General features: G+C 37.7%; 1 protein-coding gene across 1 annotated transcript in view; it reads left to right on the forward strand.

Moving 5' to 3' along the window:
* Positions 1-20,918, forward strand: part of LOC150081006 (venom factor-like) — a 785,003-nt gene that overhangs the window by 146,429 nt on the left and 617,656 nt on the right. The window contains exon 10 of the mRNA XM_090382066.1: positions 11,465-11,641. Coding sequence (XP_090238192.1) covers positions 11,465-11,641 — 177 coding nt within the window. The remainder of the gene's footprint in view (positions 1-11,464; positions 11,642-20,918) is intronic.

Below are 20,918 nucleotides of genomic sequence, written 5' to 3' on the forward strand. Positions count from 1 at the left end.
TTACCTTGTTAATATGCAGGCAACCTCTGTATAACAAGGTACTTCTGCAATATGGTTTCGCTATAACATGATTGATAAATTGCGTCAATCCTTGCACAACATAGTACTTATATAACACAGTTTTGCTCTAACATGGTTAGAGAATTGTGGCAAACCTCGCATAACACGGTATTTTTGAGATTTTGTGCAGGGAAAACACTGCTATTATGTTGCAAAAAAAATTATTGTCTAATAAAAAATTGTGACTTTGAAGAGTGCAGTTTGTGACTTTTAAGGTTTTCGTAAACTTATTTTGGCTTTTATTTTATCGTTTATAAATTTTTCCAAGTATGTATTACTAAACTTTGTTTTTAAGAACCGTATTGGAATAATTTCTGCTTTGAATTAAATTACAACTCTAAATTATGCCTAAGAAAAGTAAAAAAGCACTGCCCAAAAGAAATTTTATTTCTCTAGAATCAAAGATACAAATTTTGGATTGTCTTAAAAAGGGGGAAAGGTACTATATATTGTAAAAAGTTTAAATATAAATGAAGTAATAATCTGGACCATAAAGAAAAATGAGGATCTTGCAGGATCTTTAATTTCTGCAAATATGAGCTTGTCTGAGTGCCAATAATTCAAAAAATGGAAAAGCATTCTGTATTTGGATTGACGATTGCAGTAAAAAAATGGATCTCATTAGATGGCAATATAATTAAACAAAAGGCACTAAAAATTTATAACCATTTAAAAGAAATGGAGAATCTTCATTTCAAGGAGAAAGTGCAACGGCTGATAATGAAGCTGCCAAAAAAAATATGCAGAGGAATTTCAAAAAATTATTGAACAGCACGGATACACACTACATTAAGTTTTCAATGTCGATGAGACAGATCTTTGGTGGACAAAAATGCCCAACAGAATGCTTATTTCAAAAAAAGAGAAAACTGCACTAGGTTTTAAGGCATCAAAAGATCGTGTAACATTACTGATGTGCAGTTAATGCATCCAACAGAATGCTTATTTCAAAAAAAGAGAAAACTGCACTAGGTTTTAAGGCATCAAAAGATCGTGTAACATTACTGATGTGCAGTTAATGCATCAGAAGATTACATAATAAAACCTATGCTAGTTTATAGATCCTCTACTCCTTTCAATGAAAGGTGTAAATAAAAACATGTTACCGGTAGCATTACCAGTATATTGGAAAGCAAATAAAAAAGTTTAAACTTAAAAATTTATGAAGATCTATCAAGCAAAAGCAAACAAACTCGGATTCCTGATTTTTTTAAAGAGAGCAGAAGATGCACAAAATCTAGATGCTGCAGAAGAAAGTTCAGAAGGTGAAGATATTCTTCAACAGAAAAAACGTTCTCTTTTGATTGTGCTAACAGAAATGAAGAGGAAGAAAATTAAATGAACATGTATTATTTGACCTATGTATCACAGTTCGTAAGATGTTTGTTAAGTTATTTCTGTTTTTAATAAAAATTAAGTTTTTGATAGTCATAAAAAAATGGTGTATTTTTGTTAGCTTTTGGAACATGAAACCCCCCCCCCCCTTTTTGTACTGGTTCTTAGTCCTGTATAACATGAGTTCACACTACATGAGATTTTATAGGCACCTAACTACTACTGTGTTATACGAGGTTGGCTTTATTTAAAACCACTATTGTTATTGCCTTTATCTGCTTTTAATAAGGTTAATATTCTTATCCCATTTCAAATTTTTTAAATGCTTTTTCTTCATTCCTCTGTTAAATGGCATATATGATCCAATATGATTGCATTGTTTAAGCACTGCACCTATATCTAATATAAGATTAGCCAGTCCTGTTATTACAAAATGAAAGACTTTTCAATTGCTGCTGTATAATCAATTAAAGGGGGTCTGTTCACATTAGCACTGAAATTTAACTCAAAAGGTAAAACATTTATTCATCTTCTAAAAGCTGCCTATTGCTCAAATTAATGACTGAGTCAATCACTGTCCTACTTTGCATAGGAACCCTAATTTCTTCATTAGGCTGTTGCTCCGTAAGTGACAGCATTTTCTTCTCTGGAGGGTCAGCTGTTTTATCCTTAACTTTACCCAGGTATATCCAATGTATTTTTAGTCAGGTCGGCTTGTGCTCTTCCTATAGAATCATTATTAAGAATTTTTGTTCTTTTCATTATTGTTTTTGCTAGGTAGCAACATCTTTTAAGTTCTGCTTATTTAGAGTTTTTCTATAATAAAACAAGTTCTGCTCGTTTTAGTATGGATTCGACTTGCCTACCTTAATGGGATTCTTCAGCTTTAATTCTCTGGGAATGATTTTTCTGTCTCTACATTCTTTCAGAAATTCTGTTTAAAGATGGGCTTTGATATCCTTCTCACTGAGCTTCTCTTGTTCTACCATAGTTTATACCTACTCTGTTCGTACATTTCCTTGATCATGATTTTGATTTGTTATCTTTGTGGATTATTAAGAGAACTAAGACTTAAATACTGTTGCTCCAGAGTAATTATCTTTATAAAGCACAGTATTCTGGAACTTGTACCAATCCATTGATCACATGCTAGTCGAAGTGCTGTGACTCAGGGGAGAACTGAGGGGGGGCGATTGTCCTCTGAATTACAGTCTATTGAAATGCACTGCTTGTTTGATGTTTGTGGAGCAATCAGGAACAGGACATGATATTGCCAAGGGGAATATCTTTGTATGTGCACGTGATGTAAGGAGTGTGAGGAAATCAGGCGCAAACTCGGCATTGTTATGGACTTATATGAGAGCTTGAAGGACAGGAAAGATGCCCTCAAAGGATTTAAATTGAGGGACCCATCAAGCTCTCAGCTGCCCACATCAATGCCAGAGCTTGAACTTGAACATCACGCAACACAGAGGTAACCTCCAAGGCAGAATGCCCAAAGGAACTAGTTGTTGTAGGTGACTCTATTGTCAGGGAAATGCGGAACATATTGTGCAAAAAGGATAGATGTAACAGGACCAGGGTATGTCTGCCAGGGGCAAAGGTTGAAGACGTTGTAGCGCAGATATCATCCTTTAAGGGCACAAAGGGTGATGTTGTTGTACACGTTGACACTAATGATATTAAGAGTAGGAGACTGGCAGAATTACTCAGCAAGTACAAGACAATGCTGGAAAAAAGCCGTGAGTTAGGGTTGAATTTGAAAGTGTCTGCAATTCTGCCCAGACACGATAGGAGGGAGTATATTATGAGAACCTTGTCGATCAATTCTGCCTTGCAGCGATCGTGCAAGGTTCAAGGGGTAGAATTTTTCTCAGCCTGGTCTATGCTTGTTAACAGGAGAGACTGCTTCTACAGGGATGGGATGCACTTAAATAGAAAGGGTGCTAGAATATTTGTTGATGCTATCAAGGCAGAGTTAGGTGGGTCAGAAAACTGCTAGCTTTGAGGGGGGATACATGGACTAATAGATTAACGGTAGCCGCTTGCAGAGGTAAAAGTGATTCTTGCCCAACTTTTATTGAAATGGAATTAAGCAGCAGCCTGGAAAGCAAGGCAATGGGAATTTAAAGGACTGCTCGGAGTCATAATGGAACAAGTAAATACCTGGGCTATGTTAGGGTAACTAAGAGTAGAAACAGATGCATGTATACTTGCATATACAACAATGGTAGGAGTAAAAAGGTCAAGGTAAAGTGCAGCCATTATCAATGCACTGCAGGATGGAAGCCTCCTCAACAATTCATGCTGAGGGAAATGGACCATTATCTGCCATGCTGGTTCAGTGCGGGTTGGCAGATCGATCATATTCAGCAGTCAGGAGCTTGAACCCTGGTCTACTCAAAGAGCATGTGCTACTGCACTCCCGCTCCTGACCACTTGACTACTGTCGATGAGCTTGAAGTGCTAGTCAAGACATCAAAGACAGATATTGTTGGGGTATCAGAGACATGGTATCACACAGACATAAGCAGTGCAGAACTGTAATTTGGGGAGTACAATATGTACAGAAAGGATAGACAGGACAGGAAGGGAGGAGGGGTTATGCCATTAGTTAAGAAACACACAAAGTCTAAGGAAGTGCATCCAATTGATGTGGGTGGACAATGCAATGTTGAGCCTGTTTAGTGTGACATAAGCACTGGGAAAGAAAAAATGAGAGTAGGTGTGTGTTATAGGCCTAATGAATCTGATGAGTATAATGAGCAATTGTGCAGAGAAATGGAGTGGGCCAGTAAATTAGAGTGTCTTATAATGGGGGATTTTAATTTCCCAGATATTGACTGGAATTTGTGGGTTGGTCACTCACACACTAGCAACGTTTTTGTGGATTTATTGGATGATTGTTTTCTACAGCAGCATGTTCGGAAGGCAACTAGAGGGAGTAATATTCTTGATCTGATTATCAGTAGTGATTCTTCATGCATCAAGAATCTTCAGATAAAGGAACCACAAGGTGGCACTGATCACAGTGTGCTGAAGGGGGATTTACTCAGAGAGGTAACTACCATCAAGAGTAAAGGGAAAGGTTTTTGCTTTCGTAAAGGTGGCTACTGTGGTCTGAGACAGTATTTAAATTCTATATGGTGGAACCAACCGATGATGTTACCAACAGCAGATTCAAAATGGGAAGTATTCAAAGAATTAATCTTGGAAGCTACTAGGCTATTCATACCAACAGAGAAATATTATTCAAGATTTAGGCCTAAGTGGATGTCAGATGAACTAATTAGACATGTGACAGAGAAGAAAAATGCATGGGATACATATAAATTAACATGTGACACAATAGCCTATGATAGATATAAGCTGGTCTAACCAAGATACAAAGGAGGTTAGGCAAGATTCTTTACTTATGTAAACTCTAGAAGGAAGGAATGAATCAGATTGGTCCACTTGATATCGATGGTTCAACTGTTGATGATCCTGCACAGGTAGCTAACAAACTAAATGAATATTTTGCATGTACATTCACACATGAGGAGTTATTCAGGGAGGGGAATGCCAGAGGGGTATTTATCTCTGGCAGTAAGTGTAAAGTGGAGGAGAAATTGTTGAAGATAGACACAAGAAAGGCACCTGGGGGTGGATGGAATCTATCCAGTTATATTAAAGGAGGGGAAAAGGAAGTAAGCAAACCCTTAGCCATAATTATGAGAGCTTCCCTGGACTCAGGGGAGGTACCCATGTACTGGAGATGTGCAATTGTGACCCCAATCCACAAAGGAGGATCAAAGGGAGACACAGGTAATTACAGACCTGTTAGCTTAACTTCTGTTCCAGGGAAATTAATGGAGGCACTGGTTAAAGAAGCATTGTGGGATCATCTATATTCAGTTATAGCTCGGACACAGCATGGGTTTGTTAAAGGGAAGTCTTATCTGACTAATTTGATTGGATACTTTGATGTAGTCACAAAGGAACTGGATGCAAAGAATAACTTTGATATCATATATTTGGATCTTATAAAAGCCTTTGATACTGTTGCACATGGAAGACTGCTACACAAATTGGAGCAGTGTGGCATTGGAGACAAATTGCTGCTATGGATAAAGGGATAGTTGAGTGGGAGAAGACAGAGAATGGTAATCAATGGACACTGCTCTTTGTGGACTAATGTCCACAAAGAGCAGTGTCCATGTTGTTGTTTTCTGTATTTATAAATGATATTGATGATGGTATATATCAGGTTTAATGTCCAAGTTTGCAGATGACATGAATGTTGGCAGGGTTGTTAATGACACTAATGACAGTACACTGCTGCAACAGGATCTAGAAAAGTTGAGCAGATGTGCTGAGAGGTGGCAAATGAAGTTTAACATTGACAAATGTAAAGTACTACATATGGGAAGCAGTAATCCCAGAGTAACGTATCAATTCTGTGGTACCACACTGACAGTGGTAGAGAATGAAAAGGACCTGGGGGTAATTGTGCAGGCAGACATGAAATTTTCTGAGCAGTGCAGTCGGTCTGCAAGAGTAGCTCATGGTGTCTTGTCAATGAAAAACAGGAATTTTTTAACAGGGATAAGGAGGTGATTATCCCCTTGTATAAGGCAATGGTGAGGCCACACCTTGAGGCCTCCAGACCTGTATACAGGTGTATACAGAAGGATGTAGAGCTGTTGGAACGAGTACAGAGAAGGGCAACAAGATTAGTGAATGGAATAAAGGGATGCTCTTAGGAAGAAAGGCTTAAGTTTTGCAAATTACAGTGTCTGTAGACTAGGCACCTGTGAGGTGATCTGATTGAGGTGTATAAAGCCTTGAATGGTTTGAGCGTTCTCAGTGTGGATGGGATTCTTCCTCTTGCTCAGAATAATCGCCTGAGAGGGCATAAATTCAAATGGAGTAAATACGGTTGTAGGATAGATGTGCAGAAGTTTGCCTTTAGCCAGCAAGCGGTTGATTGGTGGAACAAACTTCCATCTGTCGTTGTAGAAGTTGATAGTTTAAATAGATTCAAGGGAGAACTTGACAAACATTTGGAGTGAGTGGATGGGTGAAATAAAGTGTTTTTTTTTTTTTTTTTTTTGCTGATGCTATATAAGCTTGTTTTCTTGCATCATGTGCTTTTGCTAATGCTAATGTGCAACTTATCTTTGTGGTCAGTATGTCCAGACATGTAAAAGAAGGGAGGGATGTCATAAGGAAGTGATTGTTCACCAATTTTTCAATCAGCGAGACTGAGTAATATCCTCTAAATGTCAGTTTTCCCATTTATGTTCATGGATTTTAAATCCAGAGTTAAAAAAAAAAGAACACCAATGAATTTTTCATTATAAATTTATATTCTGTTGCTGAAATCATGCATCTGTATCCCTACCCACATTTCTGTTTATTGTTCTACCTTTAAAATTTCTTATATACAAAGTTTCTTTAATTTTTCTTTTGATAAAATCAACGCTTCTGTAATTTGGAAATTTTTCCCACTAAAAGCGTAGTAGCATCCATAGAGATGTTCTGCAGGATTTCCTGGTATTTTACTTTTCTGCATTTTTACAGTGTTCCTACGTCCTTTTTTCTGTAATCTCTTTGTCTCCCTTCCTCCCTCCCTCCTAAATTTTATGAGAGCATCCTTGGATTCAGAGGAGATTCCTATGGACTGGGGATGTGCAAATGTATCTCCAATTCACAAAGGTGGGTCAAAGGTGACGTGAGTAATTACAGAACTGTAAGCTTTGCTTCTGTTCCAGATAAAATAAAATAATGGGGTCTCTGGCTAAAGAAGCAGTTCAGGACTATCTAGACAGGAATGCAGTAATACAGCAGTCATGGAAATTGTTTTTTTGGGGGAGGGCAATCTTGTGTGACCAATCTGATTGCATACTATTATACTGATTGCAAAAAATAATTTTAACATCATGTACTTTTATTTCAGTAAAGCTTTTGATACTGTTTCACATAAAAGACTGCCATTCAATTGGAGAAGTGTGGCATTAGAGGCAAGTTACTGCTATAGATAAAGAAATAGTTGAGTGGGAGAAGGCAAAGAGCGGGTATCAATGGCTCTGCTTTTCTTAAACTACTGTTATTAGATTAGTTGCCCAGGATTCAGGGCTGGACCTTTTGTTGTTTTCTGTATTTATTAATGATAATGATGAAGGCATATTAGGCTTAATATCTAAGTTTGCAGATGATAAAAAGGGTAGCAAGGTGGTTAATGACATTAATCAGGGCATGCTACTGAAACAAGATCTAGATAAATTAGGCAAATGGGCTGAGAAGTGGCGCTTGACTGGCAAATGCAAGATACTGGGTAGCAATAATTCCAGAATAATATACCAACTGAATTGTACCACATTGATAGTGAAAAACAAAGAGCTTGGCTAATTGTGCAGTAAGACATTCAGTTCACTGAACAGTGCAGACAGGTTACTAGGACATCTCGTGATGTTTTTTCAATTATATACAGGAAACAATGGACCAAACCTATTGGTAACTCTCTAGGAGGCTTCCGGATCAGCTAGTGTATAATCTTGCTACCTCTACTCTGCCAGATAGTGACTGGAGGGAGTCTGAGTAGTGTGTATGCGGGGAGCATTCTTGAGGCCACGTTATGTCAAGGATCTGGGTATATTCTTACCATGTCTATGCCATATCCAAAAATTTCATTACTTCATACAGCATGCCCCCACCCACTTTTTCTTACTATTGAATACACCGTGAATTGTCAAACTAATAGAGCAAGCTTATCTGTGAAAAGATCTAAACCTCCCAATCACTTCCTAATTCATTTCACAAATATACGTGGTCTCATATTTCTATTCTCAACGATGCCCATTTCCACTTGCAGTCTGCCAAACCCCATGTACTTTTTCTGACAGAATCTCAGTTATCGGTTGATTCAACTACTGCTCATTTCAGATGCCCAAATTATTTGCTGTATGATTCCTTTCGCCTAAAAGTTGGTACTTGTGCTTATGTCTGTTCTTGATATTCCCTGTCAGAGACTTGGCAATTTTGAATCTCCTCTGGCTTAAAATATCTCTACCTCATTGTGTCAAATTCATCTGTTGTCTCTGCCATTCTCTCAACTGCACTAATCACTTGATCTTTTTGACTTCCTCTGTTTGCAATTTGACTTTCTCCAGTCCAACTTTCCTAACAGTGAGGTAATTTTCCTTGGTGATTTTAATGTTCACAACTCCAGCTGGCTTTCGTTTTCAAGTCACACTGACCCAGCTGGTCAAGATGCTGAGGCTTTTGCAATTACTAATGACCTTGCACTACAAGAATACCGGAGAATCCTAATCATACAGCCAACATGATTGATCTTTTTCTCACAAACAACCATTCTAAGTATACAGTTGAAGTGAGAGGTCCTTTAGGCACATCAGATCACAACTTGGTGATTGTCTCTTCTCCAGTGGAGCCTTTATCTCATGGCTATTCCCTCCCATCCAATTATCATCCCATTGCAATTACTTCTACTCTTTCTAAAGTAATGGAAAAATCAATTAACCGCCAACTTTTAAACTACCTAGAAACCTTCCGTCTGATCAACGATCACCAGTATGGATTCCGTCAGTGTCGATCCACTGGTGATATTCTGGCTTTTGTTACCCATTTATGGACTAATTCAATGGAAAGGTTCGGTGAAACACAAGTAGTTGCTCTTGACACCTCAAAGGCTTTCGATCGTGTTTGGCATAAAGGTCTTCTAAACAAGCTTCCATCTTATGGTTTGCCAACCGGTTTTTTGTAATTGGTTATCCAGTTTTCTCTCTGATCGCTCACTGAGGGTGATTGTAGATGGCTCTCTGTCTTCTAACTTCTCCACCAATGCCGGTGTCTCCCAAGATTCAGTTCTTTCCTCCACTCTTTTCCTCTTGTGTATTAATGACCTTCTTCCATTGACTGGAAATCCTATCCATAGTTTTGCCGATGATAGCACATTGCATTCCACTTTCCATTTTGAGAAACATTGCCCTGCTCAATCAACTTCAACTTCTCGAAAATGTGCTACCAATTCCTTAAATGCTGATCCTCAGATAATTCTCCAGTGGGGCAAAGACAACATAGTTGATTTCAACCCTTCTAAAAGTCAATCTTGTCTTATATCTCGCAAAAAGGATTCTTCTGCTGCTATGCTTACCTTTGGTGACACTCTGATTTCTAGGCAAAATGATATATATCTTTTTTGGGGATTACCCTGACTTCTAATCTCTCTTGGCACAAGCATATGACAAATATTGCTTCCTCTGCATCCAAAAAACTTGGTTTTCTCTTTCGCTCTTGGCGTTACTTTTCTTCCAAACATCTGCTCACTCTGTATAAATCGCAAATCTGCTCTACCATGGAATATTGTTCCCACATCTGGGGTGGTACCCCCTAAACCTCTCTCAGGCTTCTTGATTCCATTCAGAAGAGGGCAGTTAGGTTAATTAATGATTCATCTCTGACAGAGTCTCTCCACTCACTGTCTCATCAACGTACTCTTTCTACTGCATGCCTTTTCTACAGATACTTCAATGTGCACTGTTCTTCTGAATTAGCTTCTATAATTCCTGCTCTCTCTTTCAAAACAGTCCGAACACATGCAGCCACCAGCCAACATCTATTTACTGTCCAACTTCAAACTCACAGAACCAACTTTTCATCTTCCTCGTTTATTCATTCAACTGCCATTTTCTGGAACAACCTTCTTTCATACGTATTTTCTTAAAATTACAGTCTACAGAAGTTCAAGTTCAATGTCAACAAATATCTTCTTTCATCTTCTCAACCTCCAACCCAAGCATGGTACTAAGTACTACAGGTTCTAATACCTCTCGTGCTTGGGGTTTACATAAAAAAAAAAAAAAAAAAAAAAAAGGTAATGGCCTTGATCATTTTGTAATGTAATGTAATGGCATACAGATTTGGAAGTCTCATTTTAGGAATGATGTATGTGGATCTGTTGGAATGAATTCAGGAAGGCCAATGAGATGAGTGAGGGGAACAAAAGAGTACTCTTACCAAGAAAGGCTTCAATTCTGTATATTATAGTGTCTGGAAACTGTGCAGCAGTGAGGAGAGCTGATTGCATGGTTTGCAGCTTTTAATGGATTTAATAAGATAAATGCTAAACATCTCTACTCTTGCTCAGACAACACGCATGAGGAAGTATAAATTTAAATTGACGTATGATGGTAACAGGATAGATGTATGGGAATTTATTTCAGGTTGTGGGTAGTTGATCATTGAACCACTTCCATTTGTTGTTGTGGAAGTGGATAATAGATGGAACAAATTTAAGCAAGCACCAAATAAGTTATTAGCGGAGTTTGACTGGTGGTGTTTGTTATTTTATTTGTTATTTGGTTTTTAGGAGCATTAGCAACTAAGGCCATATTGCTCCAGGAATATGCGGTGGTCATTCCCTGACCTTTCCGCATTCTCCGTATTTGGTGGTGGACTGGTGGTGTGGGAAGGTTTTTTTGGCTGATGCTCTGTAAGCATGTTTATTTATATCATTTGTTACTACTGATACCAGTAATAATAATAATACAAAATTTCATATGTGCTTTTCTAAATAATGTTCCTAGTGGTGGGAAAATTGTATTGCTCAGAAAATTACTGATTTTGTTTATAGGTATAAACAAAAAAAAAGTTTTTAAAATATGAATTTTTGATTAGAAGTATAAGTTTTTCAGTTTGGGAAAGGAACTCCATTAATTTACTTGTATCCCATGGAAAGTTACTTTTGATTTATTTCGATTTAATTTATAGCATGGTCCTCAGTAATGTATCTATGGCATGCACAGATCATTTAAGTCTCTTTGAAACTCTGATTTCCTTGTTGTGACTCAGTCTTGTTTGTGATATCTATACTATTATCTGAATGCTTTTTAACCCTTATATGCTTTCATATATCTCATTTGCATTGTTTATTCAATCATTGGGAAGAGTGTCAGAATACTTTTGGTAGTGTGCATGCGTGCGTGTGAATATGCAGTAAAGACATTAAAGTAGTAGCTTCAGGCTTATATATATCTCAATGATGCCAATAATTTTATTTTTTTAGGCAGATGTTACTTATGTTAATGGTCAACCTGCATCTGGAATTTTTACAAGCATTAAAGCGCAAGATGAAAAAGGAAATCCCATAAAAATTACAAATCCAGTTAGGAAAACAAATGATGAAGGAAAAGTTACTTACTTTGTTAGCACTGATCTTGATTACCAGTCAGTCTCAGTAGAAGTAAGTGGAAAAATAGTTTATCATGTTATAGAAGTATTTTTGTAGTTTTTTTTTTTTTTTAATGCTTGTCTTTTAAACTTTTGCCAGTAACATAATTGAATGGGCATATATTTGTAAGCTGGGGGTAGTCAAATTATAGCATGCAGGCCACTTTTGGCCTGTGCTGCTCTTCTCAGAAGCCCACCTCTTAAGCTGGGGGAAACAACATAAAAAGTTAAAAGTTATACAACTGATTTTCAAAAATTAGAAATTAAATGTATAGCTTATGACCCTTTCATGAATGTGTAAGTGTATGTATGTTTCTTAATAAATCACCAGTCATCTTGGAATATGTATGGTGACTGACGATTTATTAAGTGCAATTGGGCTCCCCCTAATAAATTGTGCTCTGATTGGCAACTCATCTAATTGACAACTCATCTAATTCTGATTGGCAACTCATCTCAACTCATCTAATTTTGTTGGAACAGTTGGCAGGTGTATAACACCTTTCTAATAATCAGGTGTGTCTTCAGTTTATTTTTCTTCCAATATTTAGTCAAGTTTTTATTAGTTTTCTAATTGCAAATATTTTATTCTTTTCAAATAATAACATATTTGCATATTATTCTAACAAATTTAATGATATATTCTTAAAAGCTGATGTTGGATGGCTTTTGTCCCAAGTCCAGAGCTTTCCAAAAACACTGGAAATTTTTAAGATTTTTTTTTTTTTTTGTTTGTTTGTTCAAAGATGATATTTCAGCTTGCTATGAACCTTGTTTTTGAATGGTTTTGAGTTTTTAAGTATTGGATAAAAAATTGGTTCTCCAAGTCTGCTAGTTACCAAACTAAGTTCATAGAGTATCAGATATAGATCTGTTTCTCTTATTTCATGCAGTCAGACTGAAGCTAATGCAACTGACTTTTCCCCTCATCTCCTTGTCCTCCTTCTGATGGTAAAGTTTGCCATGAAGCTTTTAATATTGTCTTGGTCAGTCTGTGATCCATGAGTGAGTTAGATCTGTTGTCATCATATAGATTTATTTTATTAGAATATAGATATTTATTGATTATAATAATCTTTATTAATTTTTTTATTAATTGTTATGAGTTCAACCTTTATTACTTTCAGAATTAAGGGTGTATCATCTCTAAGTTGTATTGTATATGTTGCACAAAAAATTAAAAACTCAGAGCATACCTATCAACCTCTTGAGATGAAACCCTGTATGCTGGATCAATGAAAACCTTACAAATACCCAAAAAACTTTACACAAAAAATATTTTCATAAATTATAAAAAAATCAATAGTTTGTAAACAACAAATTGACATTTAAAATTTAATTAAACATACATAGAGATAATTTTTACATTTATGAAACTTTATTTTCCTGTCTTGATTTAGAGTGCTCTGTAATATAAGGAACACATGTACCTTTTGCACTTTTCAAAATGCTGTTAGTGGGTTTAAAGGCGCTACAACCTGTATCAGTATTTATTTTGCACTGTAAAAAAAGAATTCAGTGAGTCTGTATTCATGGACCTCCTACAGCCTTTGTGGATTTTCTTTATTATGGAGAAAGATCTTTCATAGTCAGCATTGCTGTGAGTCAAGGTCATTAGTTGCTGACTAATCATTTTCACATTTAGGAAACATATAAGACCAGTACTTGTTCTCTGGCCAACATCCAGCCAGTAGCTACAAAAGCTTCTTTTTTTGGCCATTCTCTGTCAGTACAGACACACAGCTATCAGACAACATACAGTAATCATCAGATTCATCTTTAAGGGCTTCCTTATCACGATGTGGAGCAAAAGTAATTAAATTAATTAAAAACTAAATTTAGTTAAAGTAATTGAAATTTTAAAATTATTTAATTAAAAGTAATTAAATTAATTTAAAACTTTCTAATCTGCAGATGTGCATATACTGCAGATTATCTTTAATGGTTGGATCTAGTACTTTCAGATCCCTCAACAATTAATTATTAAATGGAAATTTTCAACTATTTTTTTCACTACAGTCATATAAAAATTTCTCTTGCATCCTCAAAAAATTACCTTTTGGCTGCACCATCAGGCTCCATTTCGTCAATCAGTGTTCTGTTAGACAGACCTACACTGACCTGTCTAACAGTGTTCTGTTAGACAGGTCAGTGTACTGTCATCATGCTGGACTTCACAATCACTAAATTTGATCAACCTCAAGTCAGCCACCTGTTTAACTTGTTTCATCTCCACAAATTTAATTAAAAACTACCTAAGCAATCTGTCCATCTCCTTCATCTCTCTGAAGGTTGGCAGGGTTGTTAATGAAAGTAAAGACAGTATGCTACTCCATCTGGATCTAGATAAGTTGGGCAAATGGGCTGAGAAGTGGTAACTGAAGTTTAACATTGACAAATGCAAAGTACTGCATATGGGTAGCAATAACCCAAGAGAAACGTGCCAACTATGTGGTATTACATTCAGGGAAGTGGAAAGTGAAAAAGACCTGGGGATAATTGTGCAGTCAAATATGAAGTTTGCTGAGCAGTGCAGACAGGCTGCCAGAGCAGGTCATGTTTGTTTGTTTGTTTGTTATTTGGTTTTTAGGAGCATTAGCAACTAAGGCCATATTGCTCCGGGATATGCGGTGGTCATTCCCTGAATGACCTTTCCGCATCCTCCGTATTTGGTGGTGACAGGCTCGAACCCCGGTCTAATCAAGAAGCGTGTGCTACGCACTGCTGCTCCTTTCCACCTGGCTACGGAGGCGCCTCGCAGGTCATGGAGTATTGTCAATGATATTTAGGAATTTTGCTATCAGGGACAGGGAGGTGATTATCCCGTTGTACAAGGCAATGGTCAGGGCACACCTGGAGTACAGTCTGTCCTCGTATAGCACGATAGTTGTGTTCCTAGAAACCCTTGTGCAATGCAAAATCGTGCAATATAAACAACAGGCCCTATGGGAAAAGTGGGGTTAGGTGCCGATCACCCAAGATTGAACACACATTTGGAACCAAAACATTACCAAACACAATAAATAATCGGGTAATTTTAATCGTTATAAGATACGTAAGTATTTTATAACGATTAAAATACGTAATAAAAAATATAATATATTTTTTATTATTTATTATATTATAATAAAGTATTTTTAGTATTTTTAATACTAAAAAGTATTTTTTACGAATAAAATACGTATTTTATTCGTAAAAAAATTATTATATTAAATAAAATAGTCGTAATAAAATACTTACGTATTTTATAATACCTAAGTATAAATTATAATACGTAAGTCGTAATAAAATGCTTACACATTTTATTACGACTATTACGTAATAAAATATTGCTACTGCTTTTGCTTCTATCGTAAGCAAACTTGCTTTTTGTTTGATTTTCTATCCAAACAGATGACAGGCGTTCCATCTCTTCCAATTCTTTGTGTCTTAATCTAATGGATTTCAATTACACTTTGAGTTGTTCCTGCTATGAAAGTTGCTTTTATTTTCTCTGCATTCTTTATAATTCTCGGCGTTGCCTCATTTAGGTCTGTAGCACGTGCAATATCACATGGTCTTTCATTTCGCCCAAAGCTTTTCACAATTTCATATTTTTTTCTCTATCGACAGAGGCGGACTGGCCATAAGATTTACCCGGGAAATGCCGGTGGGCTGGAGGCCGGTGTGATTTTGGCCATAAACCATAGTGTGAGGCCACTATAAATTTTCCCGGGTAAGAATTTTTGACCAGTCCGCCTCCGTTTATCGATATTGCTTTTTTTTTTCTCTCTCTCTCTCTGAATCTGCAGTGTCTTCGCCAGGATCTTCCTTTTCACACCTTTTAAGTATTTTACTAATTTTTAGGGAATAAAGCGCAATTACAAAATGAGAAGGCACGCTTAATACACATAAACAAAGCTGCGCGCGTGTAGCAACTGAATAAACAACACCATAAAGGCCGAGATACACTATTCACACCCCACATTTTACTAAAGCACATTTCTGGGGGTTACTACCATAAAACAATAAAAACAATTTCCAGTTACGTTTCTGCTAGTGGAATCTGTTATAAACTGGTAGTAAACTCGATCTAATTGCATTTGCGATTATATCGATAGCTGGAATTGTGTTGGTTTTTACGTTATTATGGTGAAATGTGTTTCCCCTTCACTGATATAAAACACAAATACATTTTCAGAATCTTTTTCATTCCTATTGTGTTGCGTTCGGTTGGGGTTGATTCTGCGTTCGACTGCCATTTCTTGTAAACACAAAGGCGAATCGTGCATAAGCGAATTCGGTTCGTGTTATATAAGATAACGTTCCCCTATTTATAAATCGTGTATGATCAAATTCGTGTAATGTAAACATGTGTTATACGAGGACAGACTGTACTGTGTACAGGTCTGGAGGCCTCATTTTAAGAAGGATGTAGAGTTGCTAGAACGAGTACAATGAAGGCAACAAGATTGGTAAGGGAAAAAAAGGGGTGCTCTTACCAAGAAAGGCTTAAGTTCTGCAAATTGCTGTGCTTGGAGAGTAGGCACCTGCGAGGTCATCTGATTGAGGTGTGTAAGGCCTTGAATGGGTTGAGCAGGCTCAATGCAGACTAGATACTTCCATTTGCTCAGATTAAGAACCTGAGGGGGCATAGATTCAAATTGAGGAAAGTCGGTTGTAGAATAGATGTGCGGAAATTTGCTTTTAGCCAGTGGGTGGTTGATTGGCGGAATAGACTTCCATCTTTTAGTGTGGAAGTTGATAACTTAAATAAATTTAAGGCTGAGCTGGACAGGCATTTCGAACAAATGGAGTGGTGAAATGGGAGGGTTTTTTTTTTTTTTTTCGGCTGATACTGCATAAGCTTGCTTTCTTGCATCATATGCCTCTAACTACGAATGCTAATAATGCTACATTAGCATTAGCATTAGTAGAGGCATATGACGCAAGAAAGCAACCTTATGCAGCATCAGCCAAAAAAAAAAAAACAAAAAACCCCTTCCACTTCACCCCTCTGTTCGTTCGAAATACCTGTCCAGCTGAGCCTTAAATTTATTTAGGCTATCAATTTCCACAACAAGGAATGGAAGTCTGTTACACCAACCAACTACCCGCTGGCTAAAGGCAAATTTCTGCACGCTATCCTACATCTTTCTTTCCTCAATTTGAATTTATGCCCTCTCAGGTGATTATTCTGAGCAAGAGGCAGTATCCCATCAGCATTGAGCATGCTCAAACCATTCAAGGCTTTGTACACCTCTATCAGATTACCTCATCGGTGCCTACTCGCCAGACACTGTAATTTGCAAAACTTAAGGCTTTCTTCATAAGAGCAACCCTTCGTTCAGTTCACTAACCTTGTTGCCCTTCTCTGTACTTGTTCCAGCAGCTCTGCATCCTTCTTAAAATGAGGCCTCCAGACCTGTATACAGTACTCAAGGTGTGGCCTGACCATTGCCTTATACAAGGGAATAATCACCTCCCTATCCCTGCTAGAAAAATTCCTGTATATCATTGATAAGACACCATGAGCTACTCTTGCAGCCCATCTGCACTGCTCAGAGAACTTCATATCTGTCTGCACAATTACCCCCAGGTCCTTTTCATTCTCTACCACTCTCGGTGTAGTACCACAGAGTTGATACGTTGCTCTGGGGTTGCTGTTTCCCATATGTAGTACTTTACATTTGTCAATGTTAAACTTCATTTTGCACCTCTCAGCTCATCTGCTCAACATTTCCAGATCCTGTTGCAGCAGCATAGCATCAGTAGCATCCTTAACAACCCTGCCAACCTTTGTATCGTCTGCAAACTTGGAGATTAACTTGGACATTAAATACAGAAAACAACAGTGGACTCAACACTGAACCCTGAGGGACTCCACTAATAACATTAGTCCACGATGAGCAGTGTCCATTGATTACCACTCTCTGTCTTCACCCCTTCAACCACCCCTTTATCCAATGCAGCAATTTGCCTCCAATGCCACACTGCTCCAATTTTCCAATTTGTGCAGCAGTCTTCCATGTGCAACAGTATCAAAAGCCTTTCTAAGATCCAAGTATATAATATCAAAGTTATTCCCTGCATCCAATTCTTTTGTGACTACATCATAGTATCCAATCAAATTGGTCAGGCAAGACCTTCCCTTAACAAAACCATTCTGTGTCTGAGCTATAACTGAATTCTTGTCAAGATGATCCTGCAATGCTTCTTTAACCAGTGCTTCCATTAATTTTCCTGGAACAGAAGTTAAACTCAGAGGTCTATAATTGCTTGTGTCAGCCTTTGTCCTCCTTTGTGAATTGGGTTTTCATTTGCACTTCTCCAGTATGTGGGTACCTCCCCTGAGTCCAAGGAAGCTCTCATAATTATGGTTAATGGATTGCTTACTTTCTTTGCTGCCTCCTATAATATAACTGGATAGATCCCATCCACCCCAGGTGCCTTTCTTGTATTTATCTTCAATTACAGCAGCCAAGGCACAAAATTCATCAGCTACTGAAGTAGCTACGTTGCATTGGGCAACAAAATTTGCAAATAAAATTTCAGTCCTAGTAACATTATCTTCCTACATTGGCTGAGCAAAGAAGTTCTTGATGGATTTTCCCTTCTTTGTCTCAAACAATTTTTTCATGCATTTTGTCTTGAAGTGTTCTTTCAGGTCATATAAGCCTGAAGCCACTACTTTGGAACTTTGGAAATAGCTGCGATCGTTCTACTTTGGATTCTTCCACAATTTGTCGATCAATTTGCCCTGGAAAGATTGTGCAAGGCTCGAGGGGTAGAATTTTTTTCAGCCTGAACTGTACTTGTTAACAGGAGAGACTGCTTCTACAGGGATGGGATACCGTTAAATAGAAAGGGTTCAAGAATATTTGCTGATGCTATCGAGGCAGTGTTAGGTGGGTTGGAAAACTGCTACCTTGGGGGGGGATACATAGACTAATAGATTAACAGTGGCCACTGGCAGAGGTGAAAGTGATTCTTGCTCTGCTTCTATTGGAATGAGCAGAAACCTGACAAACAAGATGCAGGATATTTCGGAGACTGCTGAGTGTCATTGTGGTACAAGTAAACACATAGGTTGTGTTAGGGTACCTAAGAATAGAAACAGGTGCATGTATACTTGTATGTATACCAATGCTAGGAGTTTAGTAAATAAATTTGATGAATTTGAGGTATTGCTCAAAACATCAAAGGCAGATATTTTTGGGATATCAGAGACATGGTGTCCCACAGATATAAGGAATGCAGAACTGGAATTTGAGGAGTACAACGTCTACAGAAAGGATAGACAGGATAGGAAGGGAGGAGGGATTATGCTATTAGTTAAGAAACACATAAAATCCAAGGAAGTGAAGCCAGTCGACATCGCTGGATTGTGCAGTGTCGTATCAGTTTGGTGTGACAGTAGCATTGGGAAATCAAAATTGAGAGTAGGAGTGTCTATAGGTCTAATAACTCTGATGAGTATAATAAGAAACTGTACAGGGAAATAGAGTGGGCCAGTACATCAGAGAGTCTTATAATGGGGGATTTTGAATTCCCAGACATTGACTGGAATTTGTGGGTTGGCCACTCACACACTAGCAAGGCTTTTGTGGATTTATTGGATGATTGTTTTTTACTTCAGCATGTTCTGGAGGCAACTAGAGGGAGTAATACTCTTGATTTGATTATCAGTAATGATTCTTCATGCATTAAGAATCTGCAGATAAAGGAGCCACTAGGTGGCCGTGATCACATTGTGCTGAAGTGGGATTTACTCAAAGAGGTAACTACCATTAGGGGTAAAGGGAAGGGTTATTGCTTTCATAAAGGCGACTACAATGGACTGAGTCAGTATTTAAATTCTATACAGTGGGACCAACTGATGATGTTACCAACAGCAAATTCAAAATGGGAAGCATACAAAGAACTTATCTTGGAAGCTACTAGGCTTTACATACCAACTAAGAAATATTGTTCAAGGTTTAGGCGTAAATGGACGTCAGATGAACTAATGAGGCATATGGCAGAGAAGAAATATGCATGGCATACATACAAATTAACACATGACACAGAAGCCTATGATAGATACAAGTCGATCTGTAACCAAGTTACCAAGGAGGCTAGGCAGGCGAAGGCAGATTACGAGAAATCTTTGGCAAGGGATGCAAAGAAAAACAGCAAAGAGTTCTTTACTTATGTAAACTCTAGAAGGAAGGGGATGAATCAGATTGGTCCACTTGATATCGATGGGTCAACTGTTGATGATTCTGCTCAGGTAGCTAACAAACTAAATGAATATTTTGCAATGACATTCACACATGAGGAGTTATTCAGCGAGGGGTATGTCAGAAGTGTATTCAACTCTGGCAGTAAGCTAGAGAATCTTGTAATAACTGAGAGTAAAGTGGAGGAGAAATTGTTGAAGATAAACAAAAGAAAGGCACTTTGAGTGGATGGGATCTATCCAGTTATATTACAGGAGGCAGCAAAGGAAGTAAGCAAATCCTTAGCCATAATTATTTTAGCTTCCTTTGACTCAGGGGAGGTACCCACAGACTGGAGATGTGCAAATGTGACCCCAATTCACAAAAAAGAATCAATGGCTGACACAAGTAATTATAGACCTGTGAGTTTAACTTCTGTTCCAGGAAAATTAATGGAGGTGCTGGTTAAAGAAGCACTGCAGGATCATCTAGACAAGACCAGTTATAGCTCGGACACAGCATGGTTTTGTTAAGGGGAAGTCTTGCCTGACCAATTTGATTGGATACTATGATGCAGTCACAAAAGAACTGGATGCAGGGAATAACTTTGATATTATATACTTGGATCTTAGAAAGGCTTTTGATACTGTTGCACATGGAAGACTGCTGCACAAATTGGAAAATTGGAGCAGTGTGGCATTGGAGCAAATTGCTGCTGTGGATAAAGGGGTGGTTGAGGGGGAGAAGGCAGAGAGTGGTAATCAATGGACACTGCTAATCGTGGACTAATGTTATTAGTGGAGTCCCTCAGGGTTCAGTGTTGGGTCCATTGTTGTTTTCTATATTTATAAATGATATTCATGATTTTTGTATCAAGCTTAATGTCCAAGTTTGCAGACGATACGAAGGTTGGCAGGGTTGCCAAGGACACTACTGGCACTATGCTGCTGCAACAATATCTGGAACAGTGAAGCAGATGGGCTGAGAGGTGGCAAATTAAGTTTAACATTGACAAATGTAAAGTACTACATATGGGAAACAGCAACCCCAGAGCAACATATCATCTCTGTGGTACTACACTTACAGTGGTAGAGAATGAAAGGGACGTGC

The sequence above is a fragment of the Mastigoproctus giganteus genome, chromosome 9 (genome assembly GCF_048544385.1).
Source record: "Mastigoproctus giganteus isolate SK-2022 chromosome 9, ASM4854438v1, whole genome shotgun sequence".
Taxonomy (NCBI): Eukaryota; Metazoa; Arthropoda; class Arachnida; order Uropygi; family Thelyphonidae; genus Mastigoproctus; species Mastigoproctus giganteus.